General features: G+C 40.7%; 2 protein-coding genes across 5 annotated transcripts; both read right to left on the bottom strand.

Annotated features, from left to right (window-relative positions):
* Window positions 1-371: 371 nt before the first annotated feature.
* Window positions 372-10,514, bottom strand: qng1 (Q-nucleotide N-glycosylase 1). 2 transcript variants are annotated; one of them, XM_050052081.1, is made up of 7 exons: window positions 10,430-10,514; window positions 9,272-9,473; window positions 6,622-6,772; window positions 2,559-2,671; window positions 1,779-1,922; window positions 976-1,171; window positions 372-877 (listed from the first exon to the last, which is right to left on the bottom strand). In XM_050052081.1, exons 2-7 carry the CDS (start codon window positions 9,455-9,457, stop codon window positions 648-650), a joined length of 1,020 nt encoding a protein of 339 aa, XP_049908038.1. In that variant the 5' UTR covers window positions 9,458-9,473; window positions 10,430-10,514; the 3' UTR covers window positions 372-647. The 2 variants fall into 2 exon arrangements, with proteins under 2 accessions (XP_049908038.1, XP_049908040.1); XM_050052083.1 differs by having other exon boundaries at window positions 9,272-9,496; window positions 10,430-10,493.
* Window positions 10,515-11,582: 1,068 nt separating this feature from the next.
* On the bottom strand, window positions 11,583-26,337 carry hnrnpk (heterogeneous nuclear ribonucleoprotein K). 3 transcript variants are annotated; one of them, XM_050050083.1, is made up of 17 exons: window positions 26,271-26,337; window positions 25,173-25,246; window positions 24,861-25,027; window positions 24,273-24,370; window positions 23,875-23,931; window positions 22,863-22,906; window positions 21,203-21,275; window positions 20,214-20,327; window positions 19,595-19,723; window positions 18,957-19,288; window positions 18,320-18,367; window positions 15,958-15,997; window positions 15,105-15,120; window positions 14,663-14,695; window positions 14,420-14,487; window positions 13,737-13,906; window positions 11,583-12,488 (listed from the first exon to the last, which is right to left on the bottom strand). In XM_050050083.1, the coding sequence occupies exons 3-17, from the start codon at window positions 24,916-24,918 to the stop codon at window positions 12,458-12,460; spliced, it is 1,311 nt and encodes a 436-aa protein (XP_049906040.1). In that variant the 5' UTR covers window positions 24,919-25,027; window positions 25,173-25,246; window positions 26,271-26,337; the 3' UTR covers window positions 11,583-12,457. The 3 variants fall into 3 exon arrangements, with proteins under 3 accessions (XP_049906040.1, XP_049906041.1, XP_049906042.1); XM_050050084.1 differs by lacking the exon at window positions 26,271-26,337 and adding an exon at window positions 26,187-26,268; XM_050050085.1 differs by lacking the exon at window positions 18,320-18,367.
* Between the last annotated feature and the right edge of the window lie 95 nt (window positions 26,338-26,432).

The following is a 26,432-nucleotide window of genomic DNA, read 5'->3' as shown; positions in this document are numbered from 1 at the left end:
TATCTAATTTCCAGTCACTTTGGATACAGTAACCACACATTCCAGATGCTTTTAGTTCACCTAAATAGTGTTTTTCTGATCTGACACTGAACCTTTCCTTTTGTGATCACTAAATATATTATAAATCTCTTCAAAAACTTTCTTTAGGAGTTTCCCTGCAGACATCCTGCTTTAAAGCAGTGGATGATATGAAATATGATTCCCAGTAATTAATCATTGCAGCATTACTTTAAAATAATTAACTTGGAATATCTAATCAAATTATTTCACTTTAACTGTTTGATGAATTTCAGTTAAAAAGTTCAAACCATCACAAACAGGCTGATGAGTCCACCCTTGTATGTTCACATAAAGTATATCATCACTTGTGCTTCGTTGCAGTGAGACCTTTATTAGAAAATGTTCCATATCAACAACAGTAAACATTTTAATTGACTGCAAATGGACAACCGTGCCTCTTTCCACATAGACCAACAAGCTACATTAAAACTTGACACCTCTTTCCATTACAGCCAGAGAGAAACTCATTTGTACATATATCTGGCACAGAGACGTGATTGGCTTTTTCCCAGGGAAAGGCACTGATGCCAAAGCTGCACACTGAGACGTGCAGCCTACTGTATGTGCTGCTGCTGCCAGGCAACCCATCAGTAGTAAATACAGCGTGTGTGGTGTATAGGAATGTGGGCCATCTCTTTATGGTGCTGCTTGGCGTAAGGCCAAAGGTAAAAGTCGATGATCGCTGAGTTGACATTGCAGGTCTGTCCGTCTCTCTCCTGCACTAGCTTGCACAGACGGTCTTTGATCAGCTCCACAGACCAAATCGAACAACCTCGGATCTCGACCTCCCTCCTGTCCCCTGAACTCAGCAGCTCGCCTGAGAGAAAAGGGAGGAAATGCAAATTATACTATTACTATTCCTAAATGACTGGTTTATTTACGAGCCGAGAATGAACACATACACTCCTGTCTCACCATTTCTCAGCGCCTGCATTAGTGCTTCAGAGTATCGTAGCGCTCCGAGGTACACGAGACCCTGAGGGACCCTATAGTCTGCAAACATGGTGAGCCAGTCCATGCCAATGATGTCTCCCTCTCCTCTGGCCTCCATGACGCCCCAGAAATCTGCCACCAGGATCTGGGCTCGCTTGTAGAAGGAGACTCTCTTACCCTGAAACAAACATTTGTGCAACTCGACACTTGCTTACACAATATGTGCTATCTGATCCACTGCTAGACACATGTTCTTACACAAAGACAATATCATGGCAAAAATTCATGTGCAAAGAGCATCATTTACTCCTTAACTGACTTAAAAATATGAAGAGAGCATTATTGCCACACTGTCTTTGGCCAGGAGGTGGAACTCTCACATCACGATTTATCTTAGGTTTTCCAAACGCATACATTTATCTCAGATTAAATACACTTCATATATGCTTTCAGTGTTTATCCATGCTGTATATTTTCATTAGACTATGAGTTCTGAGTGTCCACACAGCTGGACAGTACATACAGTGCGTCCTGGAGAAAAACTGCCTCTGTGAAATTAAAAAGATAAAAAACCTCAGAGCCATTTCCCCCCAAATGTTGTGAAAGGTCCAGTTTATATGTTTGTAAAAGGAAACCTATCCAACCAGAAATTATGATTAGTTTAATATCTGAGATGTGAAAAAAATTTCAAGGATGCTTTGTGGGAGCAAACATGAACTTTCATCCACTAAATTCCAAACACGAAATATTCCACAATTTCAGATTCATCCATCTCTAACTCTGACCTCATATGTAGCTTCGTCCCTGTAGGAAGGGATCTTCTCCACGATACGTTCCACCATCTTCCGGGCATCGCTCCCGGCTTGGCTGATAAAACTCCGGAAGCTTCCGCCGTGTTCCTGTAGCACGCGGCCGCCTTCAGTCAGCACCTTGTGAAAAACATTCAGCATGTGATGTGTTCAAATTTAACTATGAAGATGAGTGGGAGGTTAAGAGCTGCACATTTTAGATTTCCAATTATCCTAAAGGGAATACAGTTACAGACAAAAATAATAATTATGTGAGCTTTAAAATCTATTTCTAATGTCTTTCTTTGGCAGAGTAAAACACACAGAAACAATATGATCTGAGACACCTTAGTTACTAAGTAGAGATGTAATTAGAGCTGCAATTAATTGCCAACTAATTTGGTAATCGATTAATCAATTTGAGTAGTTTTTAAGAAAGTCCAAATTCTCTGATATCAGACTCTTAAAAGTGAATATTTTCTGGTTTCATTGAGGACATCATCGAGAAAATAACTGAGACTGTCAATGAAAATAATCATTAGTTAATAATATGCTGGTTTTTGATTTCGAGGACCTTATTGTTGAGAGTTTATGATTGGAGAGATGAGATGATACATCATGTTTGTCTTTAAACTGAGAAGTTTTAAACATAAAATAAAAACACAAGGAACACATGTATCAGTCGTGATACCGATGTGAAATCAATCAAGCAATTTGTGGATGTTGATGATTGTTACAGTCTTAGTACCACAAACATTAACATGATAATGTTAGAACCTGGTGGCGCTCCTTAAGCATGGGCATGGGTGTTTCATTGTCTGATCGAAGGACGTGTCCCAACTCCTCCACACTCATCTGAGAGAAGTACTTGGGATCAGTGATAGGTATACCTGTGGGGAGAGTGGGAGAGCTATTCAGATACTTGACTTAAGTAAAAGTAAATCTTTGATAGTCTAAAAATACCCCCTTTGGAATTAAGGTAATGAATTCCAAGTTTTACTCAACTAAAAGTACGGAATAAAGATCAATAAATGTAACGTACTTAGTATGCAAAAATGGCTCTTTTCAATGTTATATCTTAAAAATGTATTGTGTCATTAACTAAGACATGAAGGAAACACTTTGCACATCTATTAAAAAAGACAGGTGCGTTGGAGAGACAAGACCAAAAAGTTGCAAAAGGACTCCCGCACACTGCAAATAAATTATTTATTGCAAGTTAGACAGTGTGCAAGAGTTCTTTTGCAATTAACTATGACATGAAATGAAAGAAAGAATGAAAGAATTTTAATGTAGAGTTTGTCAATGAGGAGCCAATTTTGGATACTTTATAAACTACTGAGTAGATTATAGTACTGCATCATACCATATAAGCATATCATATGCTTTTTTTTTTAATGTTTATTGTCATTTTCAATACAAACAATAAATAAGTAAACAAGCAGTTGCATCCACAAGTACCAGACACTTACATTTTATGTTTTTTTCACACCTTTTCAAAATTATTTTTGACCCAATTTACGATTTACTTTTTAGAAAAACAAAGCACATTTTTCTCGTTCAAGCATCGCAGGAAAGTATAATATATGTGGCTCAACATTTTGCCAACAGGTAAGTATAACTAGAAAGTAAAATGACAGTATCAGGTTCAGTGGTAGGTTTATAAATTTGCAACATCAGAATTGTGGACTCATCCAGACGAGCTTGATTCATTTTTACATAAAGAAGAAATCTAAATATGGATAAATGAAATTAAATAAAATGTTTGTGGCAATAAGCACCTCACAAATTCAAATTTAAGACTATTTAATGACAATTAAACCCTAATGTTTCTAAATTTAAATTGACCTCTTAAGGACCTGCAGACACCCTATAAAGAAATGAGGATGCCATTAATTGTATAATCACATATTTAAACAGAAAAGTTGTTAAATAATGAAATAATTATAACAATAGATCCTAATAAGTAATAAAACAAAAACAAACATACATAATGTCACACTGGCCACGGACATGCATCCAAATACATCACACAATCAGGTACTCACAGATGGTCCAATATCTGGAGGTGTTAAGTTTATGCTGGGAATAGAGGCCTTATTATTGAACAATCACAAAGTCTATTTTCCCATTTCTGAGCTCAGTTCTCCATCTGGTTAATGAGAGCGAGAGCGTATCATGTGGTTTTATGTGAAATCTTAATCAGCAAAGTTGACTAGTACCCACAGCTGTCAGATAAATCAGTAAAAAGTACAATATTCCCCTCTAAATGTAGTGGAGTAGACATACAGAGTAGCATAAAATAGAAATACTCAGGTAAAGTACGAGTACCTAAAATTTATACTTGTGTGAGTGCACTAAGTAAGTTTCCACCACTGCCTGTGGAGTGAAGATGGATTTATCTTGAGACAGGAACTACTGGAGAGCAAGACAGAGGGCACTCGAGCTACCAAGTCATAAATTTATGGCACGCTATAACAACAGGAATATAACTCCACAGCAGCCAATTCTCACAAGTGACTCAAAAGACATAATTTGTTCTGATCTTACGCTGTTAACCCTCGAGATTCACACTGTGGAGCAGAGCTACCTGAGCTTTTCTGAAAGAATCTCTTGTAATTATAAAGGCCACAGCGACCACACATTGAGAGCACTATTCCATATGAGACATAATTGATTCATATCCGGAGTCATTCACGCTAATTATGAATGATGCATAGGCGCATGCAGAGCTACAAGCAATTTCCCAGCAGTCCAAGTTCAAGTAAAGGGCACATACACAATAATTGGTAATAGCAGTGCACAACAAAAGCACACAGAAAAGAGGAACAAAAAGAGACATCAAAAAGGGCCCTGATTATACATCCTTCTCTCCAGAGATGAAGCTGCACACAAAAAGGATAAAGCCATCTATACAAAAAGGCAAAGAAGTCAGTTGACAGTGTTAGACCATGGCCTTAACTTCGCTTCATGAGTCTGGTGTTTCTCTCACTCATGATTTTTGTTTTTGTGTGTGGTTTATTTTCTGTTTAAGTGCAATTAATTATGCAAAAATGTTGCCCACCAAAACAGCGATGATCTGTCACCTCAACACTGAAAGGAGGTAAGTTGTGTGCAAGCTGAAGCAATGTACACAAACTGAAAAATATAAATGCAACACTTGTTTTTCCTCCCACTTTCATGAGTTAAAATAAAAGCTCTAATACCCTTTCTAAGCACACAATAAGCTTTACGCTCTCAAATTTGTTTAAATCTATGTTAATGAGCACTTTGCCAATATAATCCATAATAAATCCACCTGCCAAGTGGGGCATATCAAGATGCTGATATAACAGCATCATTACTACTCAGGTGTACCTTGGGCTGCTCACAATAAAAGGCCATGCTAAAATGTGCAGTTTAATTATACAACACAATGCCACAGGTGTCCTAAGTTTTGAGGGAGCATGTTTCCCGTGAACTGAATGCTCATTTCACAACCATAAGCCATCTTCAGTATGGTTTCTGAGAAATTGGCAGTACATCCAGCCAGCCTAATGAGCCAGCCCAGGACCTCCACATCTGGCTTCTTCACCTGTAAAGGCTTTTGCACACTGAGTCCGTTTTTTTTTTTTTTTAATGCATTTTTTTATGAATCCTTGCGCACAGAAACCTTGTACACGATTCCGATGCATTTTATTGTTCTATTCATTGTGAAAATTCACAATACCTGACAAAATGAAGACATATTTCCTCCTTTGCCTCTCTCGACTGGAGTTACCTATCTGCTGTCACCATTCCCTCCCTGTCTTTCATTTGGCACCGCAGCTACATGAAGAGGCGGAGCTGTCCACCTGAATATTGATATCTGACCTGTTGAATGTAGCTATCTGAGTTATGAAATGATTCTGTGCGCCCTGTTCTGTTTTCATTTTCTTCACTGATTCTTGGTCAAATGTCTGTGAAGGCTCTGACAGATGCGAAAAATGCAAAAAAAATCAAACCTTTTCTGAAAACCTTCATGACGGACGAAAGTTTTGGACTCACTGTGCAAACATAAATGACACAACGTGAGGTTATATTTATTTTGAGATGTGCGACAACTTGGGACGAAAAAACTGACTCAGCGGGTAAAGGCCTTAAGATGGTCTGGGACCAGCCACTGAGACGAGTTCCCTGAGATGGTTTTTGACAGTTTGTGAGTTGTGAGTTGGGCAAACCCACAGCTGCATCAGCTGTTGGTATTAGAAGATTTTGAAGATAAAGACACCAGATGTGGAGGACCTGATCTGTCATGGCTACACATCATCTGCAGTTGTGAGGCCGGTTGGATGCACTGCCAAATTGTTGGAAACAACATTAGATATGGCTTATGGTGGTGAAATGAGCAACTAATTCACAGGCAACAGTTCTGGTGGATGTTCCTGCAGTCAGCATGCCAATGACATGCTCTCTCAAAACTTAGGACATCTGTGGCATTGTGTTGTGTGATCAAACTGCACATTTTAGAGTGGCCTTTATTGTGACCAGCCCAAGGCACACCTGTGTAACAACCATGCCATTTAATAATCAGCATCCTCATATGCCACACCTGTCAGGTAGATGGATTATGGATTATGTTGGCAAAGTGCTCACTAACACAAATTTGTGAACAAAATGTAAGAGAACTAAGCCTTTTGTGTGCTTAAAAAAATCTTTTATTTCAACTCATGAAAAACAGAAGCAACAACAGAAGTGCTGCGTTTATGTTCTGTACCACTAAACAAAACAATGTATGATATTTTTAAACTCATAAAGATGCCATTGCAACACTCCTTTAATCCTGCAAAAACACAGATGAATCATTTAAACGTGCTCTTACCTTCCTCCATGGCCCTGGTGATGGCAGCACACAGGGTCATGTAGCCTGTGTACGTGGTCCCTTTATAGGTCACCTCACACTGTTGAGTTTCTTTCTCGGGCCAAAAGGAGAAGTTCATGGTGTCGACCACAAACACCCAGTTCAAGGCCTGCAATGTTGAAAAACACAAATTATCAAGACAGCATTAAAAAAGGCTAGGAACCTGAAACGTTGATCAAAATGCTTTAACAGTGTGTTGAGTAAGCAGGCAGTTACTGTACTGAGGACACATTGGATAAAAGAATGGATAGAGGAATCTGTTTAAAACGGTTTCTCTACTTTGAATTCCTCATTTAGTGGAGATTCACTTCTCTGTCTTCCACCATGGGATGTACGTGTGTGGACACAGATGATGCTCCAGGCAAAAATATTCAATTCACCAGTTGCTGTCTTGAATAATTATTTTCCCAACGTCTGAGTAAATATCAGGAATAATTAACTCCTGAGCTGTGATGACTTTATTTTCTATAATTGTGCTTCTCACTCATTTATGGCCAGTTTCTATTAAATAAAGTATAAGAGAAGCCTGGTTCCAGACCAATGAATTAACATCCACCTGAAGGTCTAGTGTGTGGGATTTAGGGGCAGCGATGGGCAGAAATTGAATATTATACTATACTATACAATACTAGAATGGACAAACCAAACACTTGCTTTAGATAGGGCCACTCAGGTTTTAGCACCAACCACCGATGTTCTCCTACACATCTGGCACCAAGCCCCCTGAAACAGCACTTTGAAGCTAATTATAACTTTCGAGTCCGTCTTGTGATGCCATTGGGCCCAAAAAGACGTTTTTTATGGACTTACATTGTCAAAGAGACATCGATAAATGAGTTGATTTATTTTTTGAGGGTCACAACCGTCGTGAAATGAGTAACTTCACTATCAGAATTTGATCTATTCAGTCTGATAACACCAATCTAAAGTTTAGAAGAGCAGCATGATTTAATCATTTTTATCCCCATCAAGTTGGCAGAGAACTAAACTGGAGTAAACCGCGCTCAGCCGCCACAAGGGGCGATACACATGCCGCATATACATTTCAATGTAGACGCGTCTCAAACTCAAACGCCAGACCAATGCCATCACTGCGTGCACGCGTTTCCGAGCGCCTATATTTCAGGGTGCTACGACTGCACTCTGAGAGTTCAACTTTTGGATTGCAGCAGTGCGCACCTCATGTCATGTGACAAGGAACAACCAATCACATCCAACAAATATCTTTTCTTTCTTCCAAGAATATCAGTCTGTGGTAAATATGAAGTAGAAGTTGATCATTTTAGTTCAGGGCTGCCAGATCTTAACATCTGTCCCACGGACAATTGCCTAATACACACTACAAAACAATGCCGGGAAGAAGATCATCTCTGCACTAAGTAAGGAGGCTATGATACAATGCTGGTTATGGACGCTTAGCAACCTCAGACGCAACCTGCCTTCGCACCCTTGAAAGTTGGCACAACGTAGACAAGAGTAGCACCCAGCGCTGACCTCGCGCTTTCCAGGAGGTGTAAGATGTGGCATGTTTACGGCCCATACGTCTTTAGTGCGCTTGCTCTGTGGGCCCCATAATACCAAAGATCCAGGTAATTTCATACCGTGGAAATACAAATTTGGCTTCATGCATCACTGAGCAACTTCCATAGGAATGAACAGGGGCCCGCCTCCGATACTGCATCCAGTTCCCTTTATACATCGATGCTTGGCACACGGGAGAAGTTTCCATTTTGCAACGTCACCACTAGATGCCACTAAGTCCAACACACTAGACCTTTAAGTAAAAGTAGAAGTATCATGGCCTAAAAAACTCCCTACAATTAAAAGTCCTGACTTAATTTTCCTTAAGTAATTGTACAGTGGTAACACTTAACATAATGTAATTAAAGTAAAGCACTCGTTATGCTGAATGGCCTCTTTCAAAGTTATATTATAGTACATTGCATTGTTCAGTTTTTGCCACTAGTCAACACATGTAAGAGCATTTTAATGTTTTAGTTCAACAGTGTGGAGCCAGTTTTACAGAAATTAGACACTACTAAGTAGATTATAGTGGTGCATCATATCTATAAGCATTTCATGTGTTTTTTTAAATGCAAAATGTAGTGGAGTAAAAAGTACAATATTCCCTTCTGAAATGTGGTGGAGGAGAAGTAGTGTAAAATGGAAATACTCACGGCAAGTTAAAATACCTCAAAATTGTACTTAGGTACAGCACTTGAGTATAAAATCTCCTTGAAATGTTAAAACTGGTTGACAATTTTTATGGATTTAAGTTTCATGTCAGCTGTCATAAGCAACAAATGATAATGTATTGATTGCTTATGTGATAATCCTACAAATTATTTGACGCATGTAGGATTTCAGACCACAATAGCCACATGTCAAACCATCTGACACTTCACTCTGTCATCTTGTCCATATCACAGCATGGTTAAAGATATGAATCCCGGGCCCTCTTATACTTTATACAGTACATATGAAAATAATTAAAACCTCAATGTTGTTCCCACTGAACAAAATTTTCTATGCACCACGTGATTCATTACTCAGGTATGCTTAAAAATAATCTATTTCTGTTAGTGGCCCAGGCTGTTAGCAGACTCCCCTGGTCAGAGGTGGGCTCTGGAGCCAATGGATTCGCCTTCTTCCAGCCACTTGCTGTCAGATCGTCACTGTGTCGGAGGTTGTAGAGCATTTCCGCCACCTTCTGCACTCCTTCTTCCTCCACAAACACATCCTTACTGCGCTCTGCAATGAACTGCCCAGACTCACGAGGACACAAAGGTGGCTCCATGATGGTCACTGTAATGCTGTATATGGAGAAGAAAAACACCTGACAGGACACTTGGCACATGAGCTACAGTCCCTACAAGAATCCGAGGAGATAACTATGAATATACTGATCTTTTCTAACACATAAAGCACATTCATGCTTGCAAATAAAACTTAGACACATTACAATCTCCAGGAGCAGTTTCTAAGAGCATGCATGGGTGGGTGCAGGGAGGGTGTGAACGCCTGTGCCCTTTTCATAGTGAAACAGCAATATCCTACATACATCTCTGGGGAAGTGCCATTCTAAAGATTATCCCTGCTTTATTAGATCATTCGAAAATGAAAATATATAATCAAGATGGGAGAGATGTAACAAGGCAAGGACATTTCTACTTTTTTAAAAGGAGAAACTCAGTGTTTCTATGGTGGGACTTCACTCTATTCTCATTTAGGTGCTTTGTAGCGCACAAAACATAAAAGCACTGCACACAGGAACATCTCTGACCAACCCCATTATTAAAAAAACAAAACTAAATTGTATCCTTCTCTGTCAAGCTCTAAAAGCTGCCGAGTCTTTTCCATCTATCTGAAGTGTCCAGTGTCTGTGTTAATGATGTGTTCCCTTTCAGACTGATAAAAGGATACTGTGACGCACAAACATAGTGGCCTCCTGAATGAAATTCATTTTCACGGTGCTCTTTCTGTGGTGAGTCACATGAGATACTCTCCACACTGAAATTTAGAAAATGAGTTGTTTTTTTATGGAAAGAGCAGGATTTTGCGTGGGTCAGTGCATATGGACATCACGTCACTACGTTTCAGTGAAGAGTGGGCGACCAAAGTGCAGGTAGTGACTGTCTGTTGGGGTAGTCACGTTAGCCACTGACTTTCTCAACACTTATACTACGCAGCTTTCACAGCGGGGAAACTTCCTGTTAAGCGACAATATACGTATTTTTTCATTCATAAGCGGATGTTTTACTGAACTTACCGATGAATGCAGGGAAAGTACACTGCACGCGCGTTGCTTCGTGTTGCCACTACCTGGTTTCCCGCTGCTGACCAATCAGAGCCTCCGCTGTGAGCGCATCATGGGCTGATTAGCCAATCACAAGACGCCAGAAGAGGGAACCGGAAGACAATAACCGTTATGGATACGCAAAAATAAATAAACACTTATTTTCCTCTATAAAACTTATTTTACAACGTTATATATGTTCTGGGCCGATTGACGCCCTAAACGTTTATTAATTTAAGTTAAAATTTGAGTTAAAATGCATCCGGTAACCACCCAATGAACATGAATTTAAATAATGTTTAACAACAGGTAAGCAAACGTGATCGTTTATGGTCAGGTTTCCATAATCTAACAAGCGATCGGCTAGTTTACCGACAGAAAATGAATAGGCAACAATTTTGATAAAAATTGACGAGTAAATATATAAATATTTTTGCCACACATTTGCAGATTCCAGCTGCTTTTATAAGATTTGCTCATTTCCTAAGCCGTTTTTGATAGTATTTTTTTGTAGGGCTGCACAATTAATGAAATCAAATATGGCCAAGTGCAACACCCAAATCATAGGAGTTGCATTTTTTAATAAAGGTAAAATGCGTTACAACATACCATTATAAGTGTTGTGGTGCTACAGAGATGCCCAGGCCTTCAAATCATATTCCAGATGTTAGGGAACATGATTGTTTGGCACAGACTGTAGCAAAAAGCACCTTACCATCATTAATAAATCTTTTTCAGTAAAAGTAAAATGCAAAAATTCCCACTAAAAATCGCTACTCATATTGCAATCTGTCAAAAATAATCGCAATACTGTTTTTGGCATATCGTTCAGCCCTATATATTTGGGGTTTTGGACAACATAATTTGCATGTCAGCTTGGGCTTTTTGTGATTTCACAATTTTCTTACATTTTTGACAAACCTATAAAACACTTTGTAGAGATATTGAAAATTCATGATCGTCGTAGCTTTAAATTTAAGCTGCATGAAATGGTAGCTGGACTGTCGCCTGAACAACCACATTAGCCTTTAGTCCAAATGCCATCTGCGCACCGACAAGTGATCCAGCTGCAATGATTTTTACCAAAAAACGTTCAATAAGCAAGCTCATTAAAGATGCAAATTGGTTCAGTAAAAAGTGGCACCATCTTTATTCATTTTACAATTTGACAATGTGAAGTCTACAGCATGAAGAGCAAACAAGTGTAGAGCACAGGAAATTGCAGGGACAAAATAGATAAGTTCAATATCATTTGTCAAATCTCTAATAAAATGTCAAAACAAATTTCTAACTACAAGTTCGTATTATTGAGGAGTTACTCAAATTATTCAGATTTATTTTATCACACAACTACCATGGATATTCATACAAATTAGTCAGACTGTCCTGTATCAGGTGTGAACAAGAATCCTAACTTAAACATCCCATAGTCCATTGTGAAGGGTAAAATTTCCCACATCTCTATAAAACAAAACAAAAGGTTCAATATGAAAAGAAACGTAGCTTACATTCTGCATGTTGCACAGAGTGGTAATGTGATACGACTGTGTGTGAAGGGACCAATATAGACATGATAAAGCACACCAAACCCACACACGCTGACATGCGCGCACACACACACAGGACAGATTTAAACTGGAGACACACATACACATACGAGTCATAAAAATCAAAACCATCAAAAAATAAAGGTTATGTTTATTTTTGTCTTTGAGGAGACTGAAGAATAATTTGATAGATGTGAGTGTTAGGAAAAAAAAGCAAAGTGTATCTGATAAACTAATGGACTACACTCTTAAAAATGCAGAACATCTACATTTTCTTTTATGCACAGGAATGTTGGACATTTGTTTCATTAAAAAATACAAAAATAAAATTCAAAAAGGACACCCACAATCCAGAATAATAGTCTGAAGGGGATGTGTTGGACAGGGGAAGAAAGGTTGAGGGGAGGGGGAAGGGGGGGCAATCTGAGTCTGCTTCAATCTGAGTCTCCTGGGTCTACAGCAAATGACCAGAGTACTGCTTCACACTGAAATAAAAAGAGTGGAAAAATAAATAAAATACACAAGAAAATTGCAATTCACAAGTCGATGACAGTGTAAATATATAGCTATGCATCTGTGGGAGGATGAAGTCTTGGGAGGAAACGGGTGGGGAGGCAGAGCAGGAAGAGAGACAGACAGACAGCGAGGAAGAAAGACAGGCAGAGGGGAAGACGTGAAACAAGTGACTGACGGAGAGCAAGGAAGAGAAGGAGGAGGAAAAAGAGGGGTGTAGTTAGTCCTTGTGTCCAAGCAGGTGCAGCACACTGAAGAGGGGAGGGGAGGAAGGAAGAGGGAGGCAGGGTTAGTTACCATGGCAACACTACACTACTCATGAGACAGCGGTGGCAGGCCTACAGCTGGATTAGCATTCGGGGCTAAGCTCGGATAGCATCAACAAGGAAGTAGTGTGTATTATACGTGCCTACTGGTTGCCAAGGAAGACAGAAGAGGAGGAGCCTGTGCTATTTGGCAGACTGTGATTTGTTGTCGGTTGATCTAACTAAAAACAACAAAATCACTAGTCTTCCACACAGCAGCAGCCAGGGGAAGAATCAATCCACTCCCTGCTTCACAGTGAAACGGCTTTGATGGCAAATAGACGTTGCTTATTTTTTTTCTTTTACCAATCATATTCAATGGACAAATGTGACAGTCAAAGAAACTTTTTTTTTTTAAAGAAATGCAACATGTACTATTGCATTTGCCTACTCCTTCACAGCCATTTCATGCAAGAGGAAGGTTTGAACTAGTTGCAGGTTGCATGGGGAAGAAAGGAAGGGGGTTAGTGGAGAAGAGACAGCAGGCAACAGAAATGCATAACCCAACAAGAAGTGGGTTTCCTACTATTAGGATGCAATTTCAGAAAAACACATGTAAGCATTTACAATCTTAACAAAATCTATTATCTATACGTTTGGTTCAGTGGGTTAAAAAAGAGGTAAATAAAAAAAGGCGTATTCTAAATATTTTACTTGAGTGAGTTTACAAGACTGCAATTTAAAGATGGGTTGCGTCAACATACTTTTATGATGCGACCCAATAAGTGTGAGCTCAGGCCAGGTAAAGAAACCACAGGATGACGTCATAGAGGTTTTGAAAGTAGGCTACTAGGCTTGATGAGCACTATTTGATGGGATAAATGGTTCAACTACAACTACAGAGCTGAATTAAGAATTTATACTTCTAATGAGACGGACATCAGTGTAATACTATGAGGCTGTGTCAGAACTTGCCTGTTCTGTAGAAGGTACTGGGCATTCTGGATCTGATCCTGGGTGCCAATAATGGTGATTATTCGGTCCTCAGAACCTTCCAGAGGCTCATCGATCTTGATGGAGGCTCCTGACTCATTGCGGATCTGTTTGATCCGCTGGCCTCCCTTACCAATGATAGAGCCAGCCAGCTGTCGTTGGGGTTCAGAGAAGAGAATGAGAGGGACGGGGAGGAAAGAAAAACAAGCATGCGGAGAAACACTTTAGAACTGGGAATGCATTTGAGGAGCTTAAAAAATGTGCTATGTTATGTATATGTTTAGGAAATATTGTTTTAAATGTTTTAGGTCTCTTAACACTGTAAATATAAAAAGATGAACAATACTTCTCAAAGGATTTTTGTTAATTACACTGAAAGATTACTATGAACCACTATGAGTCAATGTGTGGGAGACAACATGACTTATTGGTCCCTACAACTGGAATGCTGTACCAGTCAGCTGCTGCACAAATAACTGACTATGACACACACATACATGATTAAATGTAATTTATATGAGGATAATGAGAGTGCGCAGACGACAAGCTCACATATGGCAATGTAGGGTTTTTACTCAGTCTGACTGAATGTCATTTATGACATGAGGGTGTAGTGGGTGAGTTACACTGGTCTTTCTTTGGTTATGTTGCAGGCATTTACTCACATCTTTAGGGATCGTCACTTGCGTGGTGATGACAGGGCCGCCCATGTCACTGTAGGAGCCACGTCCACCTGATGTTGAGAGGGAGGGGGGAGGTGAAGACCAAAGCAGACAAACAGGGAAAAGAGGAGTGTTGAAACAGAGGGAAAGTAAGTAGAGTGCTAAAAATCAATACTTGGCTGTCGTCAGCAATTTTTTTTATCATATTAATCAATTACAAAAAAAACCCTAAGTGCGGAGACTCACCTGACTGGTAGCTATCCCAGGAGGAACTGTTGTCTGAGCAGAAAAGAAAGCAAGAAACAACACTGACTCAGTGATACACATTAAGACAAGTTATATCTGTGACGTGTGTAAACAACTGAACTAAACTCAAATGTCACTCATCATACGTTTCCTAAAGATCTTTAACATTTGTTGTAAACACAGATACTTTCAGTAAGATGTCATTTTACTGGGTTATCAATAAGAGCACAATATTACAGCAGCCAACAGCCACGATGTGAGCTGCAATGTCCTTCTAGCCACATTGTCACTGTACAAATTGTCATTTTGTCTGCGAACACTACACTCAGACAAAATGCTTGACACTACGATATGTTGAATAGAACACTGAGGGCTGCACACTAACAGCCTTGAAGCCACATTCATATAATGACACAGAAAGAATACGAGGCTTAGTACTTACCATATCCTCCTCCGCTCTGTAAAACACAAACAGAAACACAAATAGGTTACATACGGTGCGGTACCACCATTTGGTTTTCATCTTCCTACAGATCCCAGGTGAATGGACGGAGGAGCGTACGCGCCAATGTATGGATGATGCAGCAGCCTCGTCCATGGAGTAGACTCAACTAAAAGCCACCCAGTTTTCATCCATAAGCCAGACTCCTCCTCCTTCCCTCCCTCCATCCCCCCTTCCTGTCTCTCCTTGCATCTCCATCAGCCCCCATTTTCACCTGCTATTCAGCTGCTGCTGTCACCAGGGCAACAGGCAATTCAAAAAGCTGTTGCTGAGCAACGGCAGGCAGTATCCTGCCAGCTCTCCAAGAGGAAGAGAGGGAGCGAGAGCGGGAGAGAGAGAGAGAGAGACCTTCCAGTCTGTCAACAAAGCGTTATTATTGCCTAGCAACCAACCATGGCCACCCCCACCCTCCCCACCCCCAACATCCTCCCTCTCTTTGCAGGAAAAACAGGCTGGCCGTGAAAAGTACACAGTAAGAGGGCAATTATAGCTGATTATTATGGGGTGTCTCCGGCTGTGGTGATTATGGTCATTTGGTGGGATGGCTTACACGATGCAAAAACTAGCCTGGATGCATGGATTGGGCTCAGATGAGTGTATGTACGTGCATATGTACATGAGTTACCAGCTACTGCTGTACTGTCAATATACCGCTATTATCATTACGACACAATGGACAATCACAGCATATTGTCTAGTGCTAGGACCAACCAGTGTGCAAGCCTGTGAGGACGCTGGCGCCCAATGAGATGCTAGAACCAGAGCTGCATGCATTTAGCAAAGGGTCACTAACCATGTTATCGTTATAGCGATCCGGTCTGCCTCTTCTGTCACTGGTGACGAGAGAGTGCCATGGAAGGAGGGAGGGAGGGAGTGGTGGGGAGACAGAGAAACAGAGAGAGAGATGGAGAGAGTAAGAGAGAGAGATGGGGGGTGGGGGTGGAAAGAAATAGAAAATGCTTAGAAAAAAAAGCTTGACAACATTCCAAAGGAAATTTCTGGTCTAGGTCAAACTGCACACACACGCTGAGCAAGATTACAGTATAAACACATTTCCTCTCAGCCATCTTCCCACACAGTAACAGGAACAGCTCTGACAGTGTTATGGTGAGAGAAGTGACAGGTGGTGGTGATGATGATCAGAGCCAAGGGCTGCTGCTTTTTTTCCCCCCAAAACTGAGCTCAAATAAAGGAATTAGCCGGAGAAATGTGTTTGGAATTATTTGATACTCTTGCCGTTGCTAAGAACATACATGTACAGATGCTACTATCACGTCAAACTACAGCCTTAACATAAGTTCATATCGCTGATAGCTTTTTAATTGACAGTGTTTCTCTGTAGCCGTGTTGTATTACATGCTGGTATCATTAGCTACGATGACACTAACATCAAAAGAATGTCAAAAATCAACCCATTAGTATCATCAAGTGTCTTACAAGGATGACCTGGCATTTTTCTACAAATAATTTCAGCCATATTTTTTATGAGTTTGCTTTTCATTTATCTGAACATGGACAGCTGAAACAGAACCAAGGTCAGCTCATCATAGTATTATTCTGGCTTTGGGCGATGATGATCTTCACATTTTAGATGTTGCATCGATGAGCAACTGTAAATATCAGAAAAATGGCTTCTCCAGTTACAATCCAGCTTGTGAAAGCACGCCGTTTTGCAAGGGACTCGAGTGACATGTGTCAGCTCCACATCAGCGCATGACCCTCATGCACACACCACCACAAATACTTTCTCTCAACCTGGGAAAAACTGGGAGTGAATAGCAGATTGGATGCGTTTTTAAACACAGGAAAGAGGAGGTCATACAACATCACTGCAGTTGTCTACAAAGCACTCCAAAAAAGTGGAATGCCAACAGGTGATTGGGGATCAGGGTTTATGCAGGCTGGGGCACTACAGGCAAACAGAGAGTGGAGCAATGATGTTTGAAAGGCAGTAATTAGTATTGAGAGTTAAGGATATGAAAAGAGGGCAAAGGATTATACAAAGTGTTATTTTCTCAAGAGCTATAAGAAGAAATGGATAAACAAGCATATTAAAGAATAAATGCGACGGTAAAAGTAGTAAGAAGGGAAAAAAGGGACGTGTAGGAATACCTCAACACTTAATTTGAATCCATCATAGCCAATTATTTGTCACATTTGTGAATGGAAATTATGCTGAACACCTGTCAGCGCTATTAAATGACTTCGGCTGAGTGTCCACATAGCGTTTTTTTCCTGAGTGCCAGCATTTGTTTTTAATTCTTCCCAAAAGGAGAGAGTATATGTGGCCACCTAGAGAAAGGGCGCTGCACCGAGCGTCTTTTATACAGAGTGCTCTGTAGTTTTAGTGTGCCCGCTTGGAGCACTTCTAGTTAGAAATCGTTGGTGTTGTCACTGTCATTCCTTTTCAGGCAACCAATCATATGTTAGATGGGGCAGGACTCGCCAACCTGGTAGCTTGTGTTGTCAAAAATATCAGTTTATTAATAGTGAATATCTGAAACGGTTTCAATACCCGTTTTCTGCAGTATCGAAACAGCAGTACCAGCTGTGCTTTCTTACTCTCTACAGTCATTCTGCTGTTCTCTGCTGCTAACAAAGAAAAGTCGTGCTTGTCATATTATAGCCTCGTTATATTTATCTTAAATCAAAATGTTTAACTGTATGCCCGAAATGTCAATTTTAAAGAAAATGGTATTGAATATCAGTATTTTTCCAGATACTGTTCCAGTATCGTGACGACACAACTGGTAAGCAAGAAAACGAAGGAGAAATTAGTTCTGGCCATGTCTGTCAATCCTGAGATAATAAAAAGCAAATGGGCGATGCTAGTGCATCAGCGGCGATTAGAGTGGTTATATGTTGTCAAGATATTGTTGTCATGGAAACAAAACCCATGCGGAGTGTTTTCTTGACGAGGCGCTGGAATGAAGCGCTCCCCAGCGCCCTGCCGGCACTTTCCTGTCAGAGAAAATGGCTATATGGACACACACCCTTATTTTCACAAGGACCAAAGGGTACAATGCTTCTCTTCAGGAAGCACCACCCAATGGTTATTAGTGCAAGTAATATAAAACAAAAATATTAGAATGTCAAAGTATCCCTGTTTAGAAAAGTTAGGGGGTTGAGGCAAAGATTTGGGGACAGAAACTTACTTTGACCTTTCGTCTGAGCCACGGTACGAGTCATAGTAACGATCATCTCTGTGGGCAAGATGGAGATGGGAAAAAGACACACACACCCAGACATACAATGATGAGCACATACAATTAATGGAATGATAACCATGAATACAAATGTTTCCCAGAGGGGTGCACAGTGTGACACTGGACTACATGCACAATACCGGACTCAGTTTAACCTCTGAATAGACAAGTTTGGTGAGCCTGAATGGGAAATAAGCACCTGAAGAGGGACTGAGCTGTGTATATGCAGATGCAGGAGGAAACAAGTGCTCTAGAAGAGGAACTCTGAGCAGAGCCTAGTATGTCTAAAATATCAAGCACTTCAAACTCAAGAGGTTAACAGGAGTAAAAGGACTCTCAACTTCAAACTGATGAGTGGGATCATGCAGCCATTTGGCCCTACAGTGTTCAGTAAAACAAATAATGCATCCAAGATAGTATCTGTATTAGACACAGAAGACATGTGAGACTTACGCTTTAGAAAAACAAGTTAAACACAAACTCAATGACATGGCCACGCCATGGCAGGACTCATGTTTGTGCACAAGTAGAAGAAAAAGCGACAGAAAAAACAACAGACTGTAGATCATTTGAGTTCACGTCTTACCCTGCTCTGTGCGGGTGTCCCATGGGCATGTTGCGTCCACGGCCACTCCCCCTGCTGACCCTGCTTGGGTGGGGTGGAGGTCCTCGACGGGGGCTCATCTCATCGTAATCCCGGCGAGAGGGAGGCATGGGTCCCCGTCCCCCTCTGCTGGAGGGCATTCGGTCGAACCCGCGATCTCCACCGCTGGACCTGCCCCCTCCACGCATGGAGAAGCCTCCCATTGGCCTGCGACCACCTCCCCTTTCTTCAAACATCACGGTGAAACCACCATATTCATATGTTTCGTCATAGAAGTTAGGGTCATAGGGCTGAGCACGGCCCTTTATGGGAGCCTTAAAAGGATGACAGAGGGAGATTAACTGAGCTGCTGAAGTGAATTTGCGACACAGAGTTGACAAGAATACAGGTACGCTGGGAATAATCTATTAACAACAAACAAATTCTCATAACGTAAAAACTAAATCTCAGTGAAAGAGAATTACATGTTCTGATTCATCTCCAACAAAATTAAAAAAATCAGCTAGAGCATGACATGCTGTGGACATATTTGTTTTCTCACCAAGAGCTCTTAAATCAGAAAAAGGATAAAACTTGACAAATTACAAAAAGGCCTCTCAGCCACTGTAGAAGATACTTACTTCAGCGATGAGCTCCAGCATAGTCTTGATACACTCGACCACCCTCTCTGTTTTACCGCCGACCAGCACCACCCGGTCTGTCGACTGAGGACAACACTCCTGAAACAGCTTGATGCTGGTCTTTGTGTTCTGCAGACACAGATACAGGCGCACGTAAGGATCACAGGAAAAGAGAAAGCCACTATGTGATACAGCAGCTGATTATACTGGAGGAAAAAAGAACTAACTCCAAGCATTTCACACATCAAATCACAACCATGTCTTTTGATGGGTAATTCCACATCTTTGAGGTACGTGAAGTATCGCAGGACACAAAAGATTGAGCCAGAAGAATATAACAGTTAAGAAATCAATTCAATAACAAACACAAACCATACAAAACAAAAGATTAACAGGAGACAAAAAAATGATATCCTCTCTGGGTACCTCCAGCTGGGTTTAATCCAGTCATTTCATGGAATGTATTCTTGTTACAACCGAAAAACTGGCAGCGACAGAAGGCTGTGTGAGAATCCATGTTGTACATTACTCACACATTTCACTCCGTAAACTGTTTTGCAACTGATTTAATTGTAAAAACAAAAAAAAACACTGATCCCTATCCCTTGTATTAACATACCTCTCGGAGCTCCTTGATCTTGGCTCCCTTCACTCCGATGATCGAGCCAGCAAGGCTCTGGTGGATCAGCAGACGCAGCTCACAGTCAAAATCCATGCCATTGTACTGCTGGTACTGAGGGAAACAGTTAGTCTGTTAATGCTTCGATAATCTATTTAGCTCTCTGAAAGATTCAAACCTGCCAGAGACTTGTTACTTGTAATTCCTGCAAAATCATCCACCAAATACGCACATGACAGGAAGTTAATGTAGAGGGAATAAAGATGACAGTAAGAATATATTACCATACTTCAGATAATGGGTGGCATATACTCGTACGGTGACAGAAACCCTACTGATTATTTTACATTTTCTTCCACCAATTAATCACAGATACAGGCACATGGCAACAGCGTTATACAGAGCCTCAAAATAGTGTTCAGACACAAGCAGACAGGTTATGCACCAGTCAAGTTTAACCTATCTGCATCTTGCCCACTTATTTGCAAATGAAAACAAGAGGCAAAAATATCAACACTGCAGGCGTACAAAACTGCACATTTTATATGAACTTGAAAGCATCTCTACAACACTAGAGCTGCAACAACTGATGGATTAGTTGTCAACTACTTAATTAAAATCACCAAATATTTCATAAAATTAGTTACTCTGATTCCTTAAATGTTTCTTTACTCTTCTGTGACAGTAAACTGAATATCTTTGGGTTGTGGACATCATCATCGCTGGCTTTGGGAAACATTTTTCACCATTTTCTGACATTTTATAGACCAAACAACTAATTAGTTAATCAAGAAAATAATCAGCAGATTTAGAATGAAAATAACCATTAGTTGCAGCCCTATACAACACAATGGACATTTACAACATATAGTTTGGTGACGACTGTCAACATCCACTGTTTTTTTTCCCTTCAAAATAAATGGTTCATTTCACTGGGTTCAACGGGACTTGCCATGGAAAGAAAGAAAACAAGTGGAACAAGTCCTCACCTCTTCCAGTGTTGGGATAATCTTCAGCAGGATTTCTCCAACTGTCTCGATGTCGGCACTGATGCTCAGGATGCTTCATATTTCACCCACCAATGACAAGGCAGCGCACAGCCACACAGAGAGGGTGGGGTGGGGTTGGGGGTGCCAGGGCATCCCAGGGAAGGGAGGGAACAACATTTCGGATCAGAGATCAGAGATTATGACACCCCCTTTTTTTTGCCATAAAAAGTAGTCACACCCAATTTTAACCAACTCGCTACTCAGAGACTGACACGGCTAAATGAACTGTTGAGATCCAGTGTTTTCTAAATGGTAGGTGATTGATAATTCAACACTGTAACTGGGAATAAAGCTGGTACCCAAATAATGCAAATGAAAAGAAAACAGTTGTTTGTCCAGAGAAAGGAAGAAAAGAGACAAAATAAAAAAGGGACCCAAAGAAAAGTGACTGCATTTGGTGACCACTGAAGGGGCAAGACGGGGGAGGGTGAAGTCTGAGGAGGATCTGGCAGGAATAAGCACCGAAGGTGCCAGAGACAACTCTAACATCCTAAAGCATAGTTTGGTGGATGCACACCACAAAGATTTTAACTACAAAAACCCAAAATAAGGTGCCTAACACAACTCTGGAAGATCGGCGAGGATAGAGAGAACAAATTAATCCTCTCTGTGAGTGTTATCATTTTTATCAAAGCATCCTGTCTTAAAAAAGTTGGCTTGCCTTTGACTAAAAATTTGATGCTTCATTTGGCCAACAAATAATGAATTGAATTTTGTTGTCTGCACCCACCTAGTGACATAATAAAATAAACAATGAATTTACTGATCAAGAAAACTTAAGCACAGTTTGTACATGGAAGTAGAATGGTAGACAGCTGAGGGAGAGTAACAGAGCAGATTACACCATGGAAAATGAAGTTTGCCACCACTGGAGATGATGCTTTTTAAGGGGATGGGAGAAGCAATAAACAACGTCACACCAGAGAATGCAGGAATGAGTGGGACAGAGAGACAGATAATCTGTACATTCAGTAGCTCCAGCAGTCAGTAACAAAGTTCAGATGAAGCAGAAGACAGGAAAGGAAAAACACACAACACTTGAATCCTAGCTTGCCTTTTGCGTTTCAGAATGGATGGACAATCTGAGTCTATCAGTATAATGAGGGCATCTCAAGGAAAGAATGGGATGGTGCGAGAAGCAGGTGAGCTTATGAGACTAACAGAAAAAAAACAAGAACACCAGTATATCCACTCTGAGGGGGGAGGGAGGTGAAAACGCGGAAGATAAAGGAGGATAGATAATCATCAATGAAAATTTAAAAAAAGAAAAAACAACATGTACATATTGCACAGATTATAGCAAAGGTTTAAACAGACAGTGGCAGATTGTGGAAAAACCCTGACAACACCAGCCTAGTTTCAATGTTGACGTGACTTTAAAAATGGCATATAAAAGGATGTTGACATGGCTTTTACAGGCTCAACAGGCAGATTTGGACATGAACGCATTTAGGCATTTTGACTCAGGCTAAAAGACTAAGAGAACAGGTAGGTTAAAATACAGTGACTTGACAGAGGCAGGATGACTATTTATTATTCATCTCTTCTTGTTTGTTTGACCTGTAGTCAGGCAGTGAGAGGGAGGAGCTTAGGGACATACCGCTCAGGCCCACTGCTGTCTGGGACTGACACACTGGCATTGTACTGGGCGTGGCATGGGCAGGGGCCAGGGCCATTCGAGCACAGATGTCAATCAAGTAAGGCGCCCATTTAGGGACAGGGCACGATTATGGACAGGGCCAACCAGGGTGTCAGGTGGGCGGGCGCAGGAGGGGCCATCCAGAACATGGGCAACAGAGGAGGAAGTGGGCAAAAGTCAACAGTAAAATAATAAACAAGGGAGAGGGAAGAGGGAAGAGGAATACATTTTTAATATACAGGCTCTACACTGTTCAAACGTGACTTTAATTTGATTCTCTCAGAGATTGGTTTGTCAAAGAGAGAAAAGGAGAAAAGGTGACATTGGAAAATGGGTAATGGCATATTAAGAACATGATAAGTTCAATGTTGGGGAATAGACCAGAGACAGTGAGAGAAAGGGGAGAACAAATTGTGGAGGGCTAGAGAAAGAGGCAATGACATTGAATGAATTAAGAACTGGTCAGGTTGCCTTAACACTTATTAAAACATACGTATTAGCTGGTGGTGCAGGTGACCTCATGAACACCGCACCGTGCCCATTGATTTAAATTAACAAGATTATCAGTGTTGCCACAACAGCATAGTTACAATAAATTACCAATATGAAGACATGGACATGAAATTGGATTTTTGTGCCAAGGGCCAGTTTAGCTGAGGAAATCACATGATGTTTATATGAGAATAAAAAGGGGTTTGTCAGACGTTTTCATGAACAGAGGGCTAATATCAATACAGGCATCAGCTAACCACACCCCTTGTTTACACAGAAGAAAACAGTGCCAAATACCAAATTAAGTTTTTAAACAGTTATCCAGGGTAAATGTTTGTTTAAGAAAAACTGCTGTCCTATAGAGGAGGCTGGGTAGTTTTGGGAGGCTTAACACCAGTGTGGGGAAAAATAAAGAATACAAAATAAAAACTCTAACCAAAATAAAAATTCAGGGTGTATGAAATGTATAAAATGTACTCACGTCTGTACGAAGGGCTTTGATGTTCTTGCCGCCCTTCCCAATTACAGCTCCTGCATTCTGAGAATACAGAAAATATTTACAAAAACTGAAAACATAACAAATAAATGAAAAAATCTTAACTATGGTGCTGCAATTAACAGGCAAGGTGCCATAGAATATTACAATTAGTATCAGGAAAAGCATGATGACTGCACAAATACCCCCCAAAAATGTGGGAATGAATTATTCAAAAGGTAGAGATGTGATCAGGGCAACAAAAAGAAAGCTATAAAAAATGGAGGGGGTATAAAAAAAATCATCAGTCTGACTGAAGGGGTGCACAAAAGAAAGAGACAAAAATATGAATAATCACATAAGGGTTCGACATGAAACGTGAAATGAAAGGGGAGCTGATTTACTTTGCTCTGCAGGAGGATGCGAAGCTCAACCATCTCGTCCGAGTTCCTGGAGCGCTTGAATGATTTCTGCTCATCTGCATCCTCAGCAGGGCGCTTACCTGGCATAGGGAGATAAAAACACACATTGACATCCCTACATACACATCCCTCGGCTAGATAAAATGAAATAATCAAAAGAATGCAGAAAGCAGTGACAAACAGAATTACAAGACTTAGATATTTGGCACTCTGTTTTCATTTTATGAGCTAAATTTAAACTGATCACTGTGTGCAAAACCAGGAAAGACTTTTGTAATGCTTTAATAAAAGCATGAGCACAACTTTGGGAGACAAGACCAGGTACTGTAATAAATATGGCTTATGGTAACAAACAACAACCTCCAAGAGGAATACCAAGAGAAAGATTTTAATCATAGATAAGTTGCACTATTTTCCAAAACCAGAGCTGGAAGAAATCATCAACAACTCTTAAATTGCTATCGTTCCTTTACATGACACACAGATATCAATGATGTACACACAAAACCTGCCAACAAATTGGTGCATTTTGACAACATAACCAAAAAAAGAGAAAGCTTTGTTTTATACCGTTTGTCTCTGTGTTGCTGAATGAAGCATCTTCTTGCTGTTCAATTTCTGTCTCCATGGTCTTCTGACAGCGAAAGAGATAGGGTGGGCACCTCGGTCCGGGGAACAGGCGACAGCAGCAGCAGGGAGAGAGAAGCAGAAAACTGGCCCCTGTGAGCTGTGGCAGTCTGTCAGCATTGTGGAAGAGGGAGGGGAAAAAAAGAAATAAGACAATTCAAGCTGTGTGCTGGAGATCTGGCTATTCAAGAAGAACCCGGGATGACATGGCGAGAAAAACGAGAAAGGAAAAACTGGCAGAAAACCGGCACTCACCGATATTTATTACAGGGACAAGGGCGTGTTGATAGGCGGAACTAAATAAGCAAGGACCAAACAGCTGCTGCGACCTGTCGGGGAGGGAGAGGGTAGTTGAAACACTCATATGTAACATGACAAAAACAGCTCATTAACAACAAAGTCTGAAACGCACCGATTGTGATCACATACACTTTATTTCATTGAATTAATCCTATACTTGAATCGATGTGACTGATATTTAACTAACATTACAGGTCGGCAATGCTAATGAACATTCACCCAGCGAGCGTTTAGGACCGTCAGGATTATCATTACAATGCTGGCAGTCATTGCATGTTAACATTGATAGGATTGTTTGGGTGGCGAGTGGCGACAGAAACATACATTTGCATTACTTCGGAGGGCGACCACAACCAAGAGATGATTTAATCAGCCAGTGATAGACACGTTATATTAACGTTAGACACCCACATAACGTTAATACTTAGCTTAATGCTATTTCAACACATCGATTTCTCAATTTCAAGCGAAGTTACGTTGCAGCTAACAACCGAAGCTAATCATTTAACAGTTAACAGCTCTACTATAAGTTATGCTAAACCGAAAACCGAAAGCGAGCTAACGTAGCTCCACAGAAGCTAAGTTACGGACCATTAGCTAAGCTAAGTCGTTAACTGCGGTTGACGTTACGTTAGCTACCTGTGGGGAAACGCGTTAGCTTCACCGTGTGCATTTAGACTAACGTTACTACTTCCACTAAATATCGACTGTACACTCTTTCAACCACTTTACTAATTGCATACAAGGCGAAGTGTCGCCTTGTGTCATTATCTAACACGAGTCGGTTGATAAAACGCTACCAATCGATTAATACAAAGACCAGCCCGGGCCACTCATGCTAACGGCTAGCTAATTTCGCCATGTTGCTATAATTTCGGGTTGAGCACAAGGGGAGCTAGCTAGGCCGGCTAATTAGGCAGCACTGCATCGGATACAATCTAAGAAACAAAGTGACTGCTAAAGACATACTTCTTTTCACTGTATATGTGTTCTTCGACTACCTTAGGCTCAGTGTGGCTAAGAAAACTAGGAAAATACCGTCAAAACACAAACCTGCAGTGCAACACCTCGCTCGTCCCCCTTCCTTCTCTACCGAACCTGGAAATGTAAAACTTGAGTCAGAGTGTGCTGATTGGTTGAGCAGAAAGCAAATCAAACAAGTGAGAGTCACGATTGGCTAAAAGAGACGTCAATCACAGGAGGTGAGGCGTTTCC

The sequence above is a fragment of the Epinephelus moara genome, chromosome 8 (assembly GCF_006386435.1).
Source record: "Epinephelus moara isolate mb chromosome 8, YSFRI_EMoa_1.0, whole genome shotgun sequence".
Classification (NCBI taxonomy): domain Eukaryota; kingdom Metazoa; phylum Chordata; class Actinopteri; order Perciformes; family Serranidae; genus Epinephelus; species Epinephelus moara.
The sequence above is the reverse complement of the archived record's forward strand: the minus strand, read 5'-3'. Positions and strand labels throughout refer to the sequence as shown.